The sequence below is a fragment of the Lynx canadensis genome, chromosome C1, assembly GCF_007474595.2.
Source record: "Lynx canadensis isolate LIC74 chromosome C1, mLynCan4.pri.v2, whole genome shotgun sequence".
Lineage (NCBI taxonomy): Eukaryota > Metazoa > Chordata > Mammalia > Carnivora > Felidae > Lynx > Lynx canadensis.
The window spans coordinates 43,512,585-43,532,873 of record NC_044310.1 but is presented as its reverse complement, the minus strand read 5'-3'; the positions used below and the strand labels follow the sequence as shown (position 1 = coordinate 43,532,873).

Here is a 20,289-nt window from a genome sequence, read left to right as displayed (position 1 = left end):
AAACCCCGCCCCCCACCTCCCCTCCAGTTTTTCCGCCTATAAAATGACATCTCTAGTACTAGCCTCATTATAAAGATGAAATGAAACGCAGCAATTTGGTGGGTGACTTGCCTGAGTGAAGACAGAAACTGAGTGAAGACAGAAAAGGATATGTTGGCATAATTCCGTTTACGTAAAGGTAAAAACCGGGCAAAGCTGAACTGCAGTGGTTAAGTTTGCACCCAAAAGTGGCAAAACTAAAGAAAAGCAAGGGAATGATTATGCCAAAAGTCAGGATGATGGTTACCTTGTGGGGGATGGGAGGTCACCAGGAAGGGACACATGATTGGCTTCTGGGTTGCTAGCAAGGCTCTTTGTACTTGAACATGTTGTAGTTACATAGGTGTTCTTTTCTAAACATTTTAATTTCCTTTTTAGTAATTTCTATAATTACTAAATTATACATAAGTACTGTGTTTTAGCATTTGAATATCATTTACTTATTTAATGTTTATTTTTGAGAGAGAGAGAGAGAGAGAGAGAGAGAGGGAGACAGAGTGCGAGTGGGGAGGGGCAAAGAGAGAGAGGGAGACACAGAATTCAAAGCAGGCTCCAGGCTCAGAGCTGTCACCACAGAGCCTGATGCGGGGCTTCAACCCACAAACCATGAAATCATGACCTGAGCTGAAGTCGGAAGCTTAACCGACTGAGCCACCCAGACACCCTATCACTTAAAATATTTTTTAAATTCAGTGAGGTTTTCTGTGTAAAGTGCTTAATCCAGCACTGAAAGCACAGGAAGAGTCAGGAAAACTTGGTTGCCAGTTCTGATTGTTGTGTCCCGTCTGCCTCCCCTGCCAGGCAGCAGATCTCAGGGTTGATTCATCCCTGTCCCGATGCTCACACAGAGTTTGGCACTTGCAGGCCTCAGGGAGAATAGGAGGAATAGAGATGACCAGAGTATAACCCATATGTTTTCCCTCTCTCAGGCTGACGGAGGAGCAGGGCCTGGGCCTTTGGCCTCACAGAGTCAAACCTGCTCTGGGAAGAGCACCCAGTTGTCCCTCCCAGGCCACCCAAGCCCCACGGATGATGGACGAGAGGGGGGAGGAGGAGGAGGAGGAGGAGGAGGAGGAGGAAGCCTGGCTGCAGCTTCGGCCCATAGAGCCCTTGCCCTCCCAGTGCTGTGGCAGTGGCTGCTCACCTTGTGTGTTTGATCTCTATCACCGAGAGCTGGCGAGGTGGGAGGAAGCGCGAGCCAGCAAAGACAGGAGCCTGCTGAGTGGAGAGGAGTCACAGGTGAGGGAGGGCTGCTCCTCAGATAAGAGGGCCAGAGTGGCAGCGTCTGCCTGGCCTCTGCCCTGCACGGTGGACCTGTGTGGAGATGCTTTCCCTGACTCTGCACAGCAGAGAGAAAAGAGTGTGCTCACTGGAAGCAGACAGATCCAAGTTCAAAGCCTGACCCTGAGCTGGGGCATGGGGTAGTCCCAGGAGTGAATGGGGCTTGGGCATTTTACAGGCGAGAGATCTGTGAGTCATGACATTCATAGAAAGCTTCTGAGAGAAGGTACAGGTAGATGGAGTGTTAAAGGCAGGGGACTGAAACGTAAGACGTGAATTTGAATTCCTGCTCAGGGTGTGACCTTGGACAAGCAAGCCACTACCATTCGGGCCTCAGTTTCCCCACATGGATAATAACGATATTGGATTGAATCATCTTAAGATCCCATCAGTTTCTAAATTCTGCAAACCTGAATTTTAGCAGGTTTGAAGGATGAGTAGGTATTTCATACATTGGAGATGAGTGTTCTGGATAAAGGGCACAGCTTGAGCAAATGAAGACTCCCAGATAGAAAGCAGCAGGGTATTCTTGGGAGAATAGAGAAAGGTTTGGCATTTGATGCAGGGGAGAGAAAATGAGGCTTGACGTTCATCCACAGGGCCCTGGAGTGCCCAGCTGAGGAGGCTGCGCTTTATATCCTGGGGCTGAAGGAGCCATGGAAGGCTTCAGAGCGGGGTGAGCTCAGTGTGAAATGTTCGGGCCTTCTTAGATCAGAGCATGAAAGGACAGTGAGGTGGGACTGCTCTCTATTGTACAGAAAACTTACCGGCAGAAATAGCCTGTCCTTGCGGAGAGTGAGGAGGGTGCTTGTGGATGCTTGTGTGTCTGTTGAGTCCCAGGTCCTAGCTGTTGGATATTTTCCTGTTGCAGAGCTGCCCTTCCAAGCTGAACCCAGAGACCTTCCTGGCCTTCCGCATCAGTGCCGTGGACAGACTCACCAAGGACACTTACCATGTTCGGTTTGCACTACCCAGGAACAGCCGGCTCGGCCTGCGGCCTGGACAGCACCTCATCCTACGGTACACTCAGATGGTGGGAGGGCCAAAGCTTTGAGGCCCTGCTTTGCCATTTCCTAGCTGTGTGTCCTAGAGCAACTTGCTTAACCTCTCTCATGCCTCCATTTATCCCTTTTAAAATAAACATAGTGGTACCTGACTCAAAGGGTTCTGGGATTGTGTTTTCATATTAACTAGTAGCAACAACAGCAACAGTGAACACCTTCATAGTATTTACTCTCCAAGGTGCAATTCTGTGTGCTTATACCTAGGGAACTCATTTAATCTTCACAAAACCCTGTGCAGTAGGTACCATTGTCATTCTCAGGAGGAAACTGAAGTCAGAGAGGTTCAGTAACTTGCCCAAGGTCACACAGTTAGGAAGTGTTGGGGCCAGGATTTTGAAGGCGAGCAGTCTGGCTCTAGAGCCTGTGGTATTAACCTAACATTAGTGCCAGTTGATAGAAAGGACACTTGTCCTTGAGAATAAGGGACTTGCCCAGGATCACACAGCTGGGATTCAAATCCAGACAGCCTGGCTCCCCAGCTACACTCTACCACTCCTCTGAAGTTCCTTCCTCCTCCCAGCCTACTTCTGCCCTCTCCCCTCATCTTGATTCCCACCCCATGCTCCAACTGACCTGACCTGACAAGGCCCTTTTGGGACCTCCAGGTGGAGGCATTTGCTAGACAGTTGACTATATGGGTCTGAGGCTCAGCAGAGAGATCTGAGCTATGGATGTGGGTGTGGGAATCATCGGCCTGCACCTGGATGACATTTGGGAGTGTGTGTGACATGGAAAGACAGAAGGACAGAGGACCAAACCCTGGCAATTCCAGCACCCGTGGTATTGGCAAGAGGGGAAGGAGCCAGCAAAGCAGACGGAAGGTATAGACAGGAGACGAGGAGAACATGTCTTACTGCTGGTCACACTCCAGCCACTTGCCTCATGCTGACCCCTGGTGTTTGTGTCCAGTGCATCTGGCCTGTGCCCTGGCTGCCTGTGGTTAAAGCTCACTGTCCCAGTGGTTCTGGGGCAAGTCGCAGCCCCGTGCAGCCCTCCATCCATAAATAGGGATGCCCAGAACTCCTGCCCCTAGCTTGGCCCCTCTCCTCCACTCTCTCTGCCGCTCCAGTGACATTCCTAACACGTGTAGCTGACCTTGTCGCTCCCATTCAGATGCCTGCTGGGTTCCAGGGAAGCTCCCTGAAGCGCCAGCTTCTTTCCCCACCAAGTTCTCCCCACTCCTCCATCACACTTGTGCCTTGCCCCAGCCTCATGATCCACTCACCACTTCCTGGCTTGCTCTGCATTTCCTACCTCTGAGCTTTTGCCCAGGCTATTCCTTCTGCCTGGAATTACTTCCTTCCTATTCCCACTTTCACCTATCAGTGGCCTGTTCCTCTTTCATACCCAGGAGGGTATCAAAAGCTCCAGCAGGCCTCCTGAGTTCCCCGGATGAGAGTGGTCCCTTCATCTGTAGCATGTCAGTGTGTACCTCTGTGGTAGCAGATGTCACAGTGCTCTCTGTGTCCATGCCACGCCGTATGTTCTGTTTATTATTTCCTTGTTTGTTCCCTAAGCACTCATTGAATATTTCTATCTATCTTCCTGCTTTTGATGCAGTTCAATGGGGCCTTTTTAATCCATGCATATCTCTGAGAAGAGAGTTTTGCATGCAGTAGGACTCAAAAGAGGAGTGCTTGGGTGCTTCTGGGAAGCTCTGAGGTGTCATGTGAGGAACCCAGCTCTGGAGTCAGGCAGAGCTAAGGATGAATTCTAGCTGTGTGACCTCAGGCAAGTGACATCCTTAGCCTTGGTTTCCTCCTGTGGGTTATTGTTTGTTAAATGAGATAATGCATACTATATGGCTGGTGCACAGTTGGCATTTAATGCAGTATGGCTGCTATTATTACTCATGATATCATCCCAGCACCCTTTTTCATAACATCATAGGTCGGGCCTTGGACTAGGGCACCTTCGAGCATCCTTCTGATTCTGATGCTCCTGGTACATGGTAGTAAGCATTCCATAAGTGTTAGCCTTTATCTTTCTCATTCTATGGTCAAGAAGAGGTCAGGAAGGGGTGCCTGGGTGGCTCAGTCAGTTAAGCGTCCAACTCTTGATTTTGGCCCAGGTCATGATCTCCTGGGTTGTGAGTTCAAGCGCCATGTGAGGCTCTGCGCTGACAGTGTGGAGCCTGTTTGGCATTCTCTGTCTCCCTCTCTCTCTCTTTGCCCCTCCCCCACTCACTTTCTCTCTCATAAATAAATAAACATTAAATTAATTTAATTTAATTAAAAAAGAAGAGGTCAGGAAAAAGCACAGTGATGTCCTCAAAGCAGTTCACATCATTAGTGGACTATTTGAAGACTTTCCCGTCTGTAATCCTGGTAGAACCACACAACAGGGACACAAATGGTTGTCTCCACCTTACGGAAGGGACCACTAAGGGATCAGGGACCTGATCCTGGCTGGGTCTCACAGCCAGCATGTGGCAGCAGGGGAGCCCAGTGTTCCTTTTTTCTGCTCCACCTTCAGTGAGGACCACTGGGGATGACTGGACCCTGGCTTTCACTAGCCGGACACAGAGTAGGTACTTACAAGGGTTTGTTGAATGACGGCCTAACTGCCTGACCATATACTTCCCTTTCTCAGAGGGAAAGTGGATGACTTAGAAATTCAGAGAGCCTATACGCCCATCAGCCCTGCCAACGCGGAAGGATACTTTGAAGTTTTAATCAAGGTGAGTTGACCCACACAGATGTTCTTAAGATGGTATGGACTGGATCTCCATTTGGCAGCTTGGTTGGGATGGGGCAGGTCCAACCCATGTGGGAAAAGCCAGTGTTCACATGGGAGGAGGCTGGCTTGAGGAAAAGGCAGGGACAGTGAAGGAAGCCTTCTCCTATCTTCTTTTCTGGGGAAGAGGGGCTGCTGGACCACCAACAGAGACAGATTTTATGAAAAGGACATTCAGACTGAGAAAGGGAACACTGTTCCTTCTCACCTACTCACGGAGAATGAGCACTGAACCCAGGGGAAGGGGGAACCAAGTCATTTGGTACTGACTGTGTGCTTGTAGCTGGGATCCAAAGATGAGTCAGATACTATGACCACCTTTGACAAGGGGCCAGGACACTACGATATGATAGATGGCATGACAGAAGGCCCCAATCCAATTCAGGGCAGCTGGGGCTGCAGGGAAGGGAGCTGGGCTTCCTAGCAGAAGCTGTGAGTTTGAGCTGTATGTTGAAGTTAAGGAGGGGAGGACTGAGAGGGATATGTGGAAAGGAAACTCAGTGCTGGGAACAACACATACAGTGGCAAAGGAGGCACAGTTTGGGGAACTGTCAGTCACTTGTCCTGGAATTGCAGGAGGCAAGCAGGAGAAGGTGGGACATGGAGCACCTTGTGAACTGAACTAACCTGAGACCACCTCTCAGGGAGGTAGACAGGGACTGGGGCATTTGAGTTGGGCCTTGAAGACCAAATACATATTGGCGGTGGTAGGGAGTGGCATTCCAGGCTGAGGGGACAGCTAACCGAAGGCAGGGAGGTGTGAAACAGAGCATGGTCTTGTGGGAACTGTACCCAGTCTGATTGGCAGGAGGAGGGGTGCTCGTGGGAGCAGCCAAGGTGGGTGGGGCACTTGGCAGAGATGAGCTGAACGAAATGGGCTGGGTACAAATCCCCCCTTCCCCGCAAGACCCAAGGCCTGGGTGCCAGATGTATATAAGAGGGCTTGAGGGTCCAATTATGTGGAAAAAATAATTAGGTTGAACTGTGTGAAATTGCTGATACTCTAACATTTTTGACTTAACAGAAGTGGTAGTTTTATACAAGTCAACCTGATCATCTACATCGTCATTTCCCAAACAGAGTCCCAGGGAACACTGATATTTACGAATTGCTTTCACATCCTTTATCTCTCTGGTAGGGCGGGAATTATTATTTCCCTTTCATTGACAAGCACGCTGAGACCCCAGGGGGACCCAAGCCTCCACAGGTAGTAAGCAGTGTGGCTGGTGAGTAAGCCTCCTGACTTCAGGACCCCAGCACTGTCTTGGCTCCTGTCTTCCCTGACTTCAGTCAAAGCCCGAGTGTTTATTCCCTCACACATAAGCTTGGATGGGATCCCTTCTCCACGCAACTGTTTGTCTGGGAGATTCCACAAATCCTCTCCAAATGGCCTGCTTCCCCAAGCTGCTTGTCTGGGTGTGTTTCTGTTGAAAGGATAAGCCTGGAGACCGTTCTTCAGGGCAGCTGGATCTGTCCCAGCTGTAAGGCTGATTTTCTCCTTCGTTTACCGGAAAGCCTCTCTTTAGAGAGATGCTTAATTATCCCTAAGCCGCTGGCTGGGAAGAGCTGAAAATGTCTTTGCAAATTGGGAAGGCAGGCGGGTTTTTTAGGTTTACCTCCCATGTGGATGGGAAGGAGGAACTCTCATTTCTCAGGCACCTTCTGGGCACCAGGCACTGCTTCTAGCTCTTTATATTCCTCATCTCCTTTCAACCTCATAACCATCCTGCAGAGCAGATCTTATTATCCCACTTTACGGATAAAGAAACGGATGCTCAGAGTGATGATGTCACTGTCCCAAGGCCCCTTGGGTAATAGGATCCCAAGTGGAAGAACAGAAGTTCGGTGTCAGTTCTGTTTAACAGGTATGTATCGAGCAGGCTTTGGGTGGATGCTGGAGACACAGAAGAATCCTTCCTTTCTCCTTGAGTGCTGTCTGCGGTAGGGCTGTGGAAGCCCCAGCTGGGGCTGTGCCTCCGCCAAGACCGGGGCCAGAAAACAGGTGTGCTGGAGACAGGTCTCCAGCAAGTTAGGTGGAGAACTGTAGCCTCCCTCCCAGGCCTCTTGCAGGAGAGCTGAAGACTTTGCTTGCTTTATGCGTATGGTGCCCGAGGAAGTCAGGGATGCTCCCACGGGTAGTTGTGGGCTCTTCAAAGCGTGTCTGATGACCAAGGTTCCATCTCCTTCCAGCTTGGTTATAATCTCACTCGAGACACCCTTTCAGTCCTGTCTACCAGAGCTTCCCCCTCCTCCTCACACTTGTGTCTTGGACTGTCCTTCCCTTGACCACACCACACCTGATGCCCAGAATCCTCTCTGCCTTCCTGCTTCTTTCCCCAGGGAATGCAGTCTTGCCTAGCCTGCAAGCTTCAGCTCAAATGCCTCCTCCTCCAGGAAGCCATTCCTGATACTACTCCATTGGAAGTGACTGCACCTCCTCAGGGCTCTCTCAGCACTCTGTCCTTTTCATGGGGTTTTAGGTAGTCTCTATCTTGTGTATGTGTGAGACTTCGGTCCCTCCTAGTTTGTTAGCTCCTTAAGGGGTGGGCCTGGATCTGGATTGATTAATTCATTCATTGAGATATTTATTAAGTCTTTCCCATGGTTCAGACTCTGGCTGCCTTCATGGAACTTACAGTCTAGCTGCCTTCCCTGCAGCCCCAGCATGGTGCCAGACCCAGAGTGGGCATGCCCCCAGGAAATGTGGGCTGCCCACCCCCGTGAAGGAGTCCCCTCTACAACCTTCACTTTTCTCGTCCAGCCAGGACACAGTAACAGGCAATGAAGAGGTTGCAAATGAGCGGCCTACAAACTGGCACATAATTATCTTTGGTTTGGGCCTGCACAGTGTTTAAAAAATTAGAATTGATTTCTGACATTTCAAAACAAGGTGATTTTACATAAAAATTTGTATCCCCTGCCCCTCTTGGAAAATCAGAAGATGTGACAAACTGTATCCTGGAGTCTGCAAAGTATCTTCCTCCTTTAGAAGGAGCATTCATTCACTCACCAGTTTACTACAGTCCCCACCTCCCTGTGTTATCTCCCTGATACTGAGAGTGAGTGTCAGTCGCCATTAATCATCTCATACCTAGTTCTTTACTCAGTGATGCTACGTATACGGTCCCTGTAGTCGTGTGGGTTTGAGACCTCTGAAGGTAAGGCTGTCGGTCCTGTGGTTCTTATCCCAGCCTCACCGTTTCCCTTCTGGATAAGCTTCTGGGCCTCATCTGAAAATACGGAATGACTACCAACCCTGGGGTGACTAGGAGGATTAAATGAGATAACACACATATGGCACTTGGCCTGCTGGAAGGGCCGCACATTAGTGACTGATGTGGTTTATATTGGGCATATGTGCCTGTCTCAGTAGGTCTCCATGTGTTTGCTCCCAGTGCTACCAGACTGGGCTGATGTCCCGGTACGTCGAGTCCTGGAGCGCAGGAGACACTGCTTTCTGGCGAGGTCCATTTGGAGACTTCTTCTATAAACCAAACCAGGTTGGTGCCAGCACACTGAGTCTTCAGGAGACCCCTCCTAGCTTAGCCCCAGGACCACGGTTTTCCTGTTTCAGGCTGCAGAATTGCACTGTGCCATTCTTCCTGAGCCCAAATTCAACTCCAAGAGTATCTTTGGGGTTGGACATGGGAGGAGATGGAATAGGCACTAAGAAACAAAATTGCCTGCATATGCTCTAGAACTGTCCATGGCTGCCCATTAATTGGAAAATCCACACTCACATACTTGGTACTCAGGACTCCTGACCGTCAGATCTTCAGGTATCTTTCCACTCTCACATTCCAGCTACAAAACTATGGAGACTACTCCTTTTACACCCCATGGCTTTCCACTTGGGAGCCCACTGCTTCCCAGCCTGAAGGCTCTTCCCCTCATCTTCCTGGCATATTTATATCCTTCCCTGATGTGCCCAGGACGAATTAATAATTTCTCATCAGTTGGTGCATATCTGGAAAGCAGCTGGGCAGTGTGTACCACATCTTAAGAATCTTCAAATCCTTAGACCCAGCAATTCCACTTCTGGAAGCCTGTCCTATGGAAAGAATCCAAACGTTGTCTGTTGTGCACATGTACACGGAAGCTTTATTATAGCATGAAACTGGAGGAAACGGAATATCCAACAACGGGGCAACTGTTAGGTACACTGGGTTATAGGGACTTGATAAACTATTATCCTGGATTTTTAAATTATGTTTATAAATGATGGTCTGTGCTTACGCTGTAAGATCTGGTGACAAACACTGTGTATAAAACCAAATGTACAACAGGTTGGGCAACTAAGTTTAAATGCACAGAAAAAATATAAAAAAGAAAATGCAATGAAATGTTAGTGGCTCTGGGTGGTAGAATTATGGGTGATTTTTGTTTTCTTCATTATACCTTCCAAGTTATCCACAGTGAGCATCTATTACCTTTATGATCAGGAAACAAAGCAAAACAAAAACAAGTGAAAAGAATGAATCCTTTCTTTCTCTCCATTATTTTTGTTTAATATAAAAATAGCTTTTTATTGTTTATTAGAAATATGGTCCTTGTACATTACCAAAAACCAACCAACCAACCATTTAGCAAAGCAAAAAGAAGAAAGTAAAGAACCCCTGTAGGCCATCTACCCAGACACACCAGCCTTACTATCTTGGCAGATGACCTTCTAATTCCTTTTCCACACACAGGTGTATATACAAGTGCACACGCACACACGTATTGGTGTATAATGATACTGTGAAACACCTGTGTGGCACTGCGTGTGTGTCAGGCTCTGATTTTAGCCCTTGCCGTGCTAAAATTTTACTTTATCCTCACAACAGCTCTTAGGTACTGCTACCCCTACTTTATGGATGCGTGGCGTATATGTGGTAATGCTGTTGTGTAGTGCACTTCTAGTACAAACCATGCTCAGCCTTGCATTTTAGCTGAGGGTGTCTCTGTGTCCCCCAAGGTCTTGAGAGCAGAGACCAGGATTGTTCCTGTTTTCTCCTGACCTCGAGGGGACCCCTGATGAACATTGTCTTTTTTTGTTTAAGTTTCTTTAGGAGCTCCTGGGTGGCTCAGTTGGTTAAGCATCTGACTTCAGCTCAGGTCATGATCTCATGGTTCATGGCTTCGAGCCCCGTGTCGGGCTCCATGCTGACAGTGCGGAGTCTGCTTGGGATTCTCTAGAGAGAGAGAAAGCATGTGTGCATGCAAATCGGGGAGGGGAAGAGAGAGAGGGAGAAAGAGAGAATCCCAGGCAGGCTGCGCACTGTCAGCACAGAGCCTGATGCGGTGCTCAAACCCACAAATTGTGAGATCATGACCTGAGCAGAAATCAACAACCGGACGCTTAACCAACTGAGCCACCCAGGTGCCCTGCAATGAACATTGTCTTGCCCACCATTTCTGGGTGGAGCCTCTCAGGCACCCCTGCAAAGCCCCTGCACTTCCTGTCCAGGGAGGTTGTAGAGCCAGGCAGTGAGGAAGACGAGTTGTCATCTCACACAAACATTTCGCCACTGAAACCGGCTAAGGCTTGGTTCTGCTCCCCTGGGGGACGTGGGGCTGTTCTGGCCCTCCTCCTGGCCCTGCTGTGCTGCTCTGCAGGGGTCTTCATGGTAGACGGCGACCACAGCAGCCGTGACACTGGTACGTGAGCATCTGCCTGTGTGTTCCTTGCAGACGTTTGCAGGTCTCCACCCAGGGCCACAGGTGGGTCAGGCAAGGCCCTGTCTTCAGAAGCTCACAGTGTGATGGGGGGGCAGACACACACACAAATGGTGACAATACGGTGTGACCAGTGTCATGAGGAGGGTGCACAGAGAGCTGTGGGGATGCAAAGAAAGGTTCCCTCATACGCTACTGGCTTGGGGAAGGCTTTCCAGAAGAGACCCTGAGCAGTGATGGGAGAAAGAGGGGGAACACAGCAGGCCCAGGACCTGGGGGCTGAACAGGGTGGGGCAGCCGGCAGCAGGACTCAGTGAGGGACAGGATGGAACTGTGTTGAGTGCCAGGGTCCACACTAGGCACCTGATGGCATCTTGTCTAATCCTCACAACCATCCTGAGACACGTGCTACTGTGGGGAGGTGCTGTTATTTTATTTACTTATTCATTCATTCATTCATTCATTCATCTCACCAGTGAAGAAACCAGGGCCCAGAGAACTGAAAGCATTTGTCCAGATCATATGGCTGGGGATTTATACCCAGGTCTGCATGACTGATACTCGAGGAAGTGTGATAATGCACTGGCTGTCGATAAAGCTAGTGAAAACCTGGACTGCATTCTCAGAGGCCTGATCTCTAGAATGAAGGAGACAAACCACCTTGCTGTATAGGTCAGGCACTAACCTTTAAAGCCCTGATCTTAAAGAAGATCACCCTTACTTCAGAGATCTAGAGCCAGGAGATGGAGTCAGTGATTGGGTCAATGAGACTGGGGCCTCTTGGAGAAGAAACTCACATGTTGCGCGGGACTTCTGTGCCAGCACTATGCTGGGTGCTTATGTATAGTAAGTATCTCAGTCTAGAGAAGAGGAGGCATCCATGCCAGAGCCCTCAGATCTCTACAGGGCTGCCCTGGGGCAGAGAAGGCAGCCCAGAGAGCAGAGCTGGGATAGGGGTGGTAGACAAGGCTTTGGTGGGAGCAGGTTTCTGTTCAGGGTGAGGCGGAAAGACCTCACCAGCAAGGGGAGTCACCCTATAATAGAACAGACTGCTTTGGGAGGTAGTGGGCTACCTGTCAAGAGAAATGTGCAAACAAAGTCCTGTGGAGTTGGCTTAGGAAAGCAACACAACCACTTAGAGCCTCCCGATTGCATGATTTCTCTTCCACAGACCTTGCAAGCAAGGATGGCTTCTTGGAGGATGTTGAGAGGGGAGCTCAGATGGGTGGGACCCCCAGGAAGGGCAGGGCTGTGCAGTTGAAGCAAGCCCAAGAAAAGTCCCTAGAACAGGTGGGTGGGCTGACGTCTGTCATATACCCATTCTGTCCCCCAGTACGGTGAGCTCCTCATGCTGGCTTCGGGCACTGGCCTGGCCCCCATGGTGCCTGTCCTGCAAAGCATAACAGACAATGCAGAGGATGAGACCTTTGTCACCCTGGTCGGCTGCTTCAAAACGTTTGAGGGCATCTACCTGAAAACCTTCCTCCAGGAGCAAGCTCGTTTCTGGAATGTCCGTACCTTCTTTGTACTCAGCCAGGTGAGCCCAGCGTGGTGACTTCCTTCCCTGATGGACACTGTGGTTTCCCCTTGCAGCTGTCCTGAGGATCCCCTGGGGCCTCCCTGCCCCCTGCCACCAGTGGGAATCCCCACCTGCCTGGCAAGGAAGGTTATGTTTGTTGAGTAGATGAGGAAACTGACGCTCAGAGATGTGAAGGTGCTAGTGCATCCATGCTGCTGGATGGGCGAAGTCAGGGCTGAGCTCCAGTCCTCCCCGCCATGCTTTGCTGCCTACTATCTGCCCCCTGGCATCACCAGGTTTATGTGCTGAGGGCCTGATTATGGAGTCAGTGGGCCAGACCACAGATGTCCCCTAGGCGGTGATAAGCTCCTTTGGGTAAGGCTCATGTGTCTGGATCACCGTGCTCTCCTCCGTGCCTAGCAGAGTGCCGGGCACGCACTCCATCAACAGTTGGTGGTGTAAGTTGGATCTGGGTTCACCGCATTTATTAGGGCCCCTACCACACCACTTTGCCCTGCATGGCGGGAAAGCTGCTTCCAAACTCTCCAAGCTTCAGATACTTGAACTGGAAGCAACTCCGCCTCCTGACCTCTTCTCTGATTCCTTCTCCCCTCCATGGCCACCCTGCCCTGGCCCTCCCCTCTGGCCCATTGTGGGAGGGGGCCATCTTGTTCCTTATTCCAAGCCAGGCCCTGAGCTGTTCTGGTCATCTGCCTTTGGTCATCTGCCTTCCCCTGGGTCTATAGCTTTATTTCTCTTTCTCACCCCAGGGTTGGGGTTCCCTGCTGGGGCCTCCCCTCTGTTCTGTGTTGCTCAGGGTCAGCCTTACTGCCCAGTAGTTTGGAGCACCCTTCCCATCAGTTTCCTACTTGAGGCAGTTTTGGAGCGTTCCTAAAGACTGAGCCAATCTTCAGCATCATGATTGAGTGGCGGGGATGGTGTCAGGAAATTGGGTTTCCCTTCCCAATTCCAGGAGTCCTGGGATCCTCAGTGGCCAGGCTCTGTGGGCCTGTCCATGGGACAGAATGCTCAGTGGCATGAACATCAAGAGTGTGGTACTTGGTGAATGTTAGCAGCTGCAGGAGGTGCTGGAGGCAGGAGAATGAAGCAAAGGCTGGTGTGCAACCCTGCTCAAGTGCCAGGTCAAGGAAGCGGGCAGGAGTGGCAGGAAGGCAGGCACCTGGCAGAGTCACTGGCTGTTGCCCAGCCTTCTGTTCCCCCAACCACGGAATTTAGAAATGAAGACAGCCTGCCCTCTGCCCTCCAGGCGCTAACCTGTATATGGGGAGACAGCCACAGGGATAGCTTCACTGAGTGTTTTCTCTGTGCCTGACACTGTGCTAAGCTCTCTATGTGTGTTACGTCATTTAATCCCAGCATAATCTTGGGAGGCTTGCACTGCTATTGTACCCATTTTATAGATGTGGAAACTAAGGCACAGAGATTAAGAACCTTGATCAAAGTAACACAGTGAATTGATGGAGAATTAAGTGTGAGCTGGCAGCAAGCAGGGAGGGCTTCACAGAGGAGCTGGCATTGAGCCTGGGCTTGAGGGCAGAGTTAAAGTTGACCAGCAATAAAGGGTCTTCAGCCCTGGGCCAGGGCTTTGATGATACCACTGGCCTGGGGCTGGGCAGGCGAGGGGGCTGGCTGTCAATGGCAGGGACTGGTGAGGGGCAGTGGAGTGGGAGGTGCCGCCTACCCTTCCATGCCTCCTTGACCTAGGCTGCTCCCTGTCCTGCCCAGGCTGCAGCCACAGCTTCCTCAACGGTCTCCCTCTCCAGCCATGCCCTGCCAGTGTGTCCTTCATCGTGCAGCCAGGAGGGCGGCACAGACCACACCACCACCATGCTTTCAGCCCTTCTGTGGCTCCCCACTGCTCCCCGGATGACAGCCAAGCCCACGTGGTTGCACCAGCCTCCATGGCCTCGTTTCCTGGCTCACCTGCCCTGTGTGTCCTGGCGTCACTGGTCTGCATGTGGCTGTGAGTGCACCGTGCTTTTCTGGCTGCCAGGTCTGCCTTTGCTGGCGCTGTTCCCCCTTCCAGGAGCACTTTTCCCTTCTTCCTCGCCTAACGCCTGCTCCCCACTCACATCTCCCTGCTGCGGTGTGACTCCATCCCGGAAGCCTTTCTAGAGTCCCAAGACTGGCGTGGGCGTTTCTGCTGTCATAGCCTGGGCTCTCTTCCTTGATGGTACCTACCCTGCTCACCATCATTGATTACAGGCCCCGCAGCCCACCTGAGCAACAACCAGACCCACCACATCTTTGGGTGTGCGGTTGGAGGAAGGATGCTGTGCCAAACCTAACTAGCTGGGGGGGATTGGGCAGTGGCAGGGAGGTGTGAGGCCAGTGGGCCCTGTGGCCCCGTGAGCCCATGAGGATCACCCCATGAGCACCGCAGTGCTGTCCTAGGAAAGGCCCATGGGGTCAGGTGAGCTCTGTGGCGCCGGGCTCCAGGGCCCTGTGAGTACCTCTGAGAGCAGAGGCCTGTGCTCATCACGGTAGCTCACAGAGGTCATAGTCACTCGGCTAGAACATGGTGGCAGAGCTTGGACTCCAACCCCCTCTCTCCATGCTGTCTCTTGCTTTCCCCAGAAACTAGAAGCTCACCTTAATAGGGTCTGCAGAGGTGATGGTCCTGTTCTGTTTTTGGGTGTTTCACTTCTGGTTACATGGTTTCTTCCCTCCGTTAGAGTTCTTCAGACTACGTACACTTACTGATTTGTGCACTTTTCTGTAGGTATGGTGTATCTCGACAAAATGTTCATTTAGAAAAGAACATACCCACATAAGCTGAGGGTGGAGCTTTTCTTTCGTGATCCTGAGGATGTAAGCCACAGGTGGAGCTAGAGGGGCAGAAAGAGCAGCCTGGGTCACTCGGGCACGCTACGCCCCGGAATACTCCTTCTGGCCTTTCTGTGTGAGAAGTAGCCCCCTCTGGGTTAAGGCCCTCCTGCCTCGGATCCCTCATTCACACAGCCAGAGTGAGGCCGGGAAGCTTGTCTGTTTAGAGCAGCTGCCACATCCCAGGGCCTACCACAGTGCCAGGTGCAGAGTGACCGCCCAGTTAGGTGTTCGCTCGCTCAGTAAGACCACTGAAACCTCATGAGACAGGTGAACACGTGTTGTACTCCCTGGGTGATGGTGGCGGACAACCTTAAAAAGACCCACAATCTTGGGGAGAAGACGTCCCCCTGGAGTGACAGGTGCAGTGGCCCCTGGGAAGCAGTGAGAATTGGTGGGGCCTGCCTCATGTGCCCTGGGTGTGCCTCCTCCCTGTGTCTCACCTGTGGGGAGAGGATAACCGTCCCCCCCCCCACACTTGTTATGAGGGTGATCAGAGTGCCAGTGCCAGGAAGTGCCTGGCCTGTGGTAGGGCCTCTGCCTCAGTTTCCTGGTTTGGTAGACCATACTGGCTGCATGAACTCTGAAGACCTCCCAGTAGTCGCCTGCACTATTTCTCATTGTCTCAGGAGAACTCTCCGGAGCAGCTTCCCTGGAGTTACCGGGAGAAGACCCGCTTTGGCCGCCTGGCCCAGGACCTGATTGAAGAGCTGGTTGGCTCCTGTCGGAGAAAGCCGTTTGCATTGGTCTGTGGCTCAGCAGAGTTTACCAAGGACATGGCCAGGTACCTGCTGTGCGCAGGCCTGGCCGAGGACTCCTGCTTCCTCTTCTAGCCCTCGCCAGGGTCCTGCCACTGGGACACTGGAGGAAGCACGGACTTGAGTCAGAAAACATGAAGAGCAGGCCTGGCCCTGCTGCTAACTGGCCAGGTGACCTAGGTGAAGGTCTTTGCCTCTGCACACCTCCGCCTCCCATCTACCCCACGGGGTGGCCAACTCCCTCGGGCAGACATATTGCTGTGTAGAAGGAGGATGGGGCCGCAGGAGCTCTTAGGAGGAGAGCCACCAGCCTGGGAGTCAAGGGCTCCCTGGAGAAAGTCAGGTCCATGCTAAGCCGTGGGATGGATGGGAGTTGGCAGGAGAAGGTGCAGGAGGAGCTTCCCAGGTTCCTTAGATTAGGGGGCTTGGGGACCCCCATCTGCCCCTGCCCTATAAAAGTCTGTTCAAAAGTCTGCTTTCCCTGGAAGATGTGTCTCCTCAGGGCTGGCTCGGATATGTTGCTTGCAAATGCCTAGGGAATGAGCGTAGGGGTAGCTAAGAGCTCTTTGGAGGAGGAACCTGCCTTATGTACCTCCAGTGCCTCAAGCCTGACACAGCGGTCTCAGCTTCTGTGACCTGATCACATTCTCCGAGCAAGGTGGGCCCTGGATTACTTTTATTTCGTATCGGGCCCAGGCCTTTCCTGCTGCAAACGGCTTCACTCTCTGTCTCCCTTCCCCTGTCTCAAGAGCAAGAGTCCTTTCCTGAGCAAAAGAGATACGGAAACAAACACCCCTCCCCGCAGGCAGCCAGCTCAGCCCGCCTTCAGCTCCTCCGGAGTCCTGGTGACGGTTGCTATGGAGATCTAAAGATAGAGCAGGAGTCAGGAGACCTGGGTCCTTCTCTCTGCTCTGCCCACTGAGCAGCTGCTGATTCCGCTCCACCCCCGATGCCCTCCCCACCCCGCCCCCCTCCCCACCCCACCCTTCCATCCTGCATGGGGCAAGCCCTCCCCAGGTACCCGGTACTCCCGGGCAGCACCCTGAAGGTCATGAATTCTGGTTTCCACAGCCTGGGCTCCACTGTGCTGAAGCAGCCCTGGCTGGCTGGGGGCACTTCCAGAATCGGAATATTAAGCCATGAAATCTCAGAATCCGAGAAGCGTGGAATCATAGAATTAGAACTTTATAGTCACGGAATCACAGTCCTCCTCACACCAGAGATTAAAGTTCAGGACTCCAGAAAGCATCCCGTCTGATAGACTCATTGTGTAAACGGGGAAACCAAGGCCCAGTGAGGCTAAGAGATTTGCCCAGGGTAAAACAGTTCATGGCAGAGTTGGCACTAGAAGCCAGGTCTCCCGATGTCACCTGTACTGAGAGCTGTGTAACCAGTGATTTTCAAACTGGGCTCTGAAGGACCCTAGGGTTCTTGGCATGGCAGCAGAGAAGGGACAGCCAGGTGGGATCTCCAGGCCCCCTTCAACCTTCAACCCGAGCAGTTCTGTTTTCGTCCCATTTATATATTGGGGTTTGCAGTCATTTCCATTTGTGAGATCAGATTTTCCTGCGTTGCCCAGAAAGTTGCAGCAAATCTCCGTGCTGTGCCATGTTCACTAAACAACCATGGTGAGCAGATGGGGGATGGTGCCAAAGGTCTCAAACTACATTTCCCAGGCACAATTCCTCGGTCACTTAGATGCGGCAACACTGCCTGTGACCTTCGCCAAGACTCCCATGCACATTAGCATATCAAAGGCTCTGAAAAGTCCAATGACAAAGAAAATTTTTTTTTCATTTTGTTTAACTCAGTTTGCCACGCTTATTTAACTACAGAACAGTTTGATCCACTAGAATCTTTTGAGACCAGCATTCCATGGACTGTCTTTGGGGCATGCCGGTCTGTCGCGCAGCCTCTTTTCGGCTCGGTGTAGTGAGTGGGAAGGCCTGCACTGAGCCTCAGAGGTCCCGAGTGGGAGCCTTGACCTCTTACCGCCTCTCCTGTGACCTGGGCAAGACACTTCTCCTGTCTCCAGGCCTCTGAAATCTGAGCGTCTTCCATCCGCTTCCCCTCCCCCAGTGCATCCTATTGACGCTACTCACAGATAGTCCTGGAGGGCCTGTTTTGAGTCAGACTGTGTGCTCCCACTAGGGAAACTACAGTGAACAAGGCAGATGCGGTTCTGGTCGCTCTGTCCCAGAGCTTAGAGCCCAACAAGGAGTACGAAAACTAAACTTGTAAATCTAAAAGGGAGGAGTGTGCTAGAAAGGGAAGGACTGATGCTAGGAGAGCGGATGGCAAGGGCTTTTAGCCTAGCTCTTGGGCAACCGGGGACAATGCCACTGCCCGGAGGGTAGAGGCTTCCAAGGCAGTACTGTCATTCAGAGTTAAGGTTGGTAGGGAGTCCCCCCCTTAAGAGATGGTGGCCTGGGGCAGTTCTTTTGTGTCTTTGTCCCATTTTATATATTACATGTTTAAATGTTAGACATGGCCATGCAGTGTTAACCAGCGGCCCCTCTTGTCCTCCCCTTCCCGTCACCCCACGTGGCATCCATGCCGTCTGGATACTGGCCCCCATCATGGGACAATGGTGAGGACCCTTGGCCATGCCTTTGGTACCGAGATGCCAAAAGGGCTTCTGTCATCCAGAGACTCGAGAGCTCGTGCCTTGCAAGATGATAAGTGACCCCAAGAAGGGGACTGGTTGGGGTGTATGAGGACACGCTGTTTGAATTGGAGGTGAGGCTCTGTCAGCTGGCCCGTCCTATCTGTCCCTCCTGATGAAGCCCCCTGCTGCATGTCGTCAGTGGAGGGGGGGCACACAGTTGGGGTGATGGCCTCAGAAGGACCACTGCCTGCGTTCACCGGCACCGTGTCTCACCTGCACGGCTTCCCAGGGCCCCCTCACTGGTCTCCCAGGCCCTCCCCTCATGCCCTCCATGCTATAGCCAGACCTGATCTTTCAGTTGTGGTAAGAACACTTAACATGAGAGCTACCCCCCTAACAAATTTTGGTGCACGGTACACTATTGTTGACTGAAGGTACGGTGTTGAATGGCAGATCTCCAGAGCTTATTCAGACCGCTTTTTTTTTTTTTTAACATGCAGATCTGAGCCTGTCACTCCCTTGCTTCAAATCCTTCAGCTGCTCCCTGTTGACCTAGGATGCGGCATCTCAGCTCTGCCTGCCTCTCCAGACTCTGTCCTGTCCTCACCCCTCGCCCCCACCTCGTAGGTTGTGCATGGATACACTTGCTCTCGTGCCAGCGCGTCCCTTCACGTTTGCTGCTCTCTGTGTCTGGGCCATCCTTCCACCCTTCCCACTTCCGCTTGCCTTTGCCTCCTGGTCCCTTGAGGACTTAGCTCGGTACCCCTCCCTCTCTGAAGCTGTGCCTGCTCCCACCACTCCGGGCTCCGTTAACGAGCAGGTTCTATGTGTCCTGCTCCTGCTGTACCTCTCAGACCGTCCAGTCTGCACGTGAGCACACCATGGGCCTGTGCATGGTGTCCCAGCATGGGAGGGCGTGCAGTACATCCTGAGTGCCAAATATCTGCATAGCAAACCACGGATATTCGTGGGTACCTCACGGGTTGCAAAATGCATCTCATCTCTGCCAAAGCACCTAATGGTCACCAAAATGCATACTATTTTATTACCCCAACCTACTGATGAGGAAAACCAAGCTTCCACGACATCAAGCAATTCTACAAGGTCACGTAGGGGTGCATAAATTCCAACACGCTGCAGTTGTTATAAAGGTTATATGTGACACATGAGTACACCAGGAGATGTGTGTAAAGGGTTTCATTGCTGCACTGTATGAAACAGCAAAGAATCAAAACTACCCGTGTGTCCATCAATAAGAGACTAGAAAAATAAACTTCTATAGTCACACAGTAAAATAACATATAGCAGCTAAAATGAATGAACTAGACCTACATGTGTCAGCATAGACTCAAAAAATAAAAACCCATAATAACGGAGTGGAAGTCAAGTTGTAGAAGGAAGGGTACAGTGAGATACCACACTCTGAAAGTTAAAAAACGCAAAACAATGCCAAATGTTCAGGAAGGGGGTAACCAACTTTAAGGATGGTGGTGACCTCTGGGGATAGCGTGGGGTGAGGGCTTTTCTTTTGATGTCTGCATCACTTCAATATAAAACCATTTGAACTGAGTATGGCAAAATATGAACATCCGGTGAATCTGGGTGATAGGGTCACTGATGTCTGCTTTTTCTGTGTTTGAAATGGTTCCATAATTAAAGCTTTAAAAAGGAAGACTAAATATGCCTGGTCAGTGTGCTTCAGAAACTAGAGGCTTAAAGACATTCATTCCCACCCCCCTCAGGATTGGCTGTGCCCTTTTATGCCTCCAGGCCTGTCTT

The 20,289-nt window shown here is 51.4% G+C and overlaps 1 protein-coding gene across 1 annotated transcript; it reads left to right on the top strand.

The window, feature by feature from the left end:
• Positions 1-972: 972 nt before the first annotated feature.
• LOC115520037 (NADH-cytochrome b5 reductase-like) lies at positions 973-20,253 on the top strand. Its single transcript, XM_032594306.1, has 6 exons — positions 973-1,278; positions 2,192-2,340; positions 4,977-5,064; positions 8,516-8,620; positions 12,112-12,315; positions 15,774-20,253. Exons 1-6 carry the CDS (start codon positions 1,069-1,071, stop codon positions 15,975-15,977), a joined length of 960 nt encoding a protein of 319 aa, XP_032450197.1. The 5' UTR covers positions 973-1,068; the 3' UTR covers positions 15,978-20,253.
• Positions 20,254-20,289: the final 36 nt, after the last annotated feature.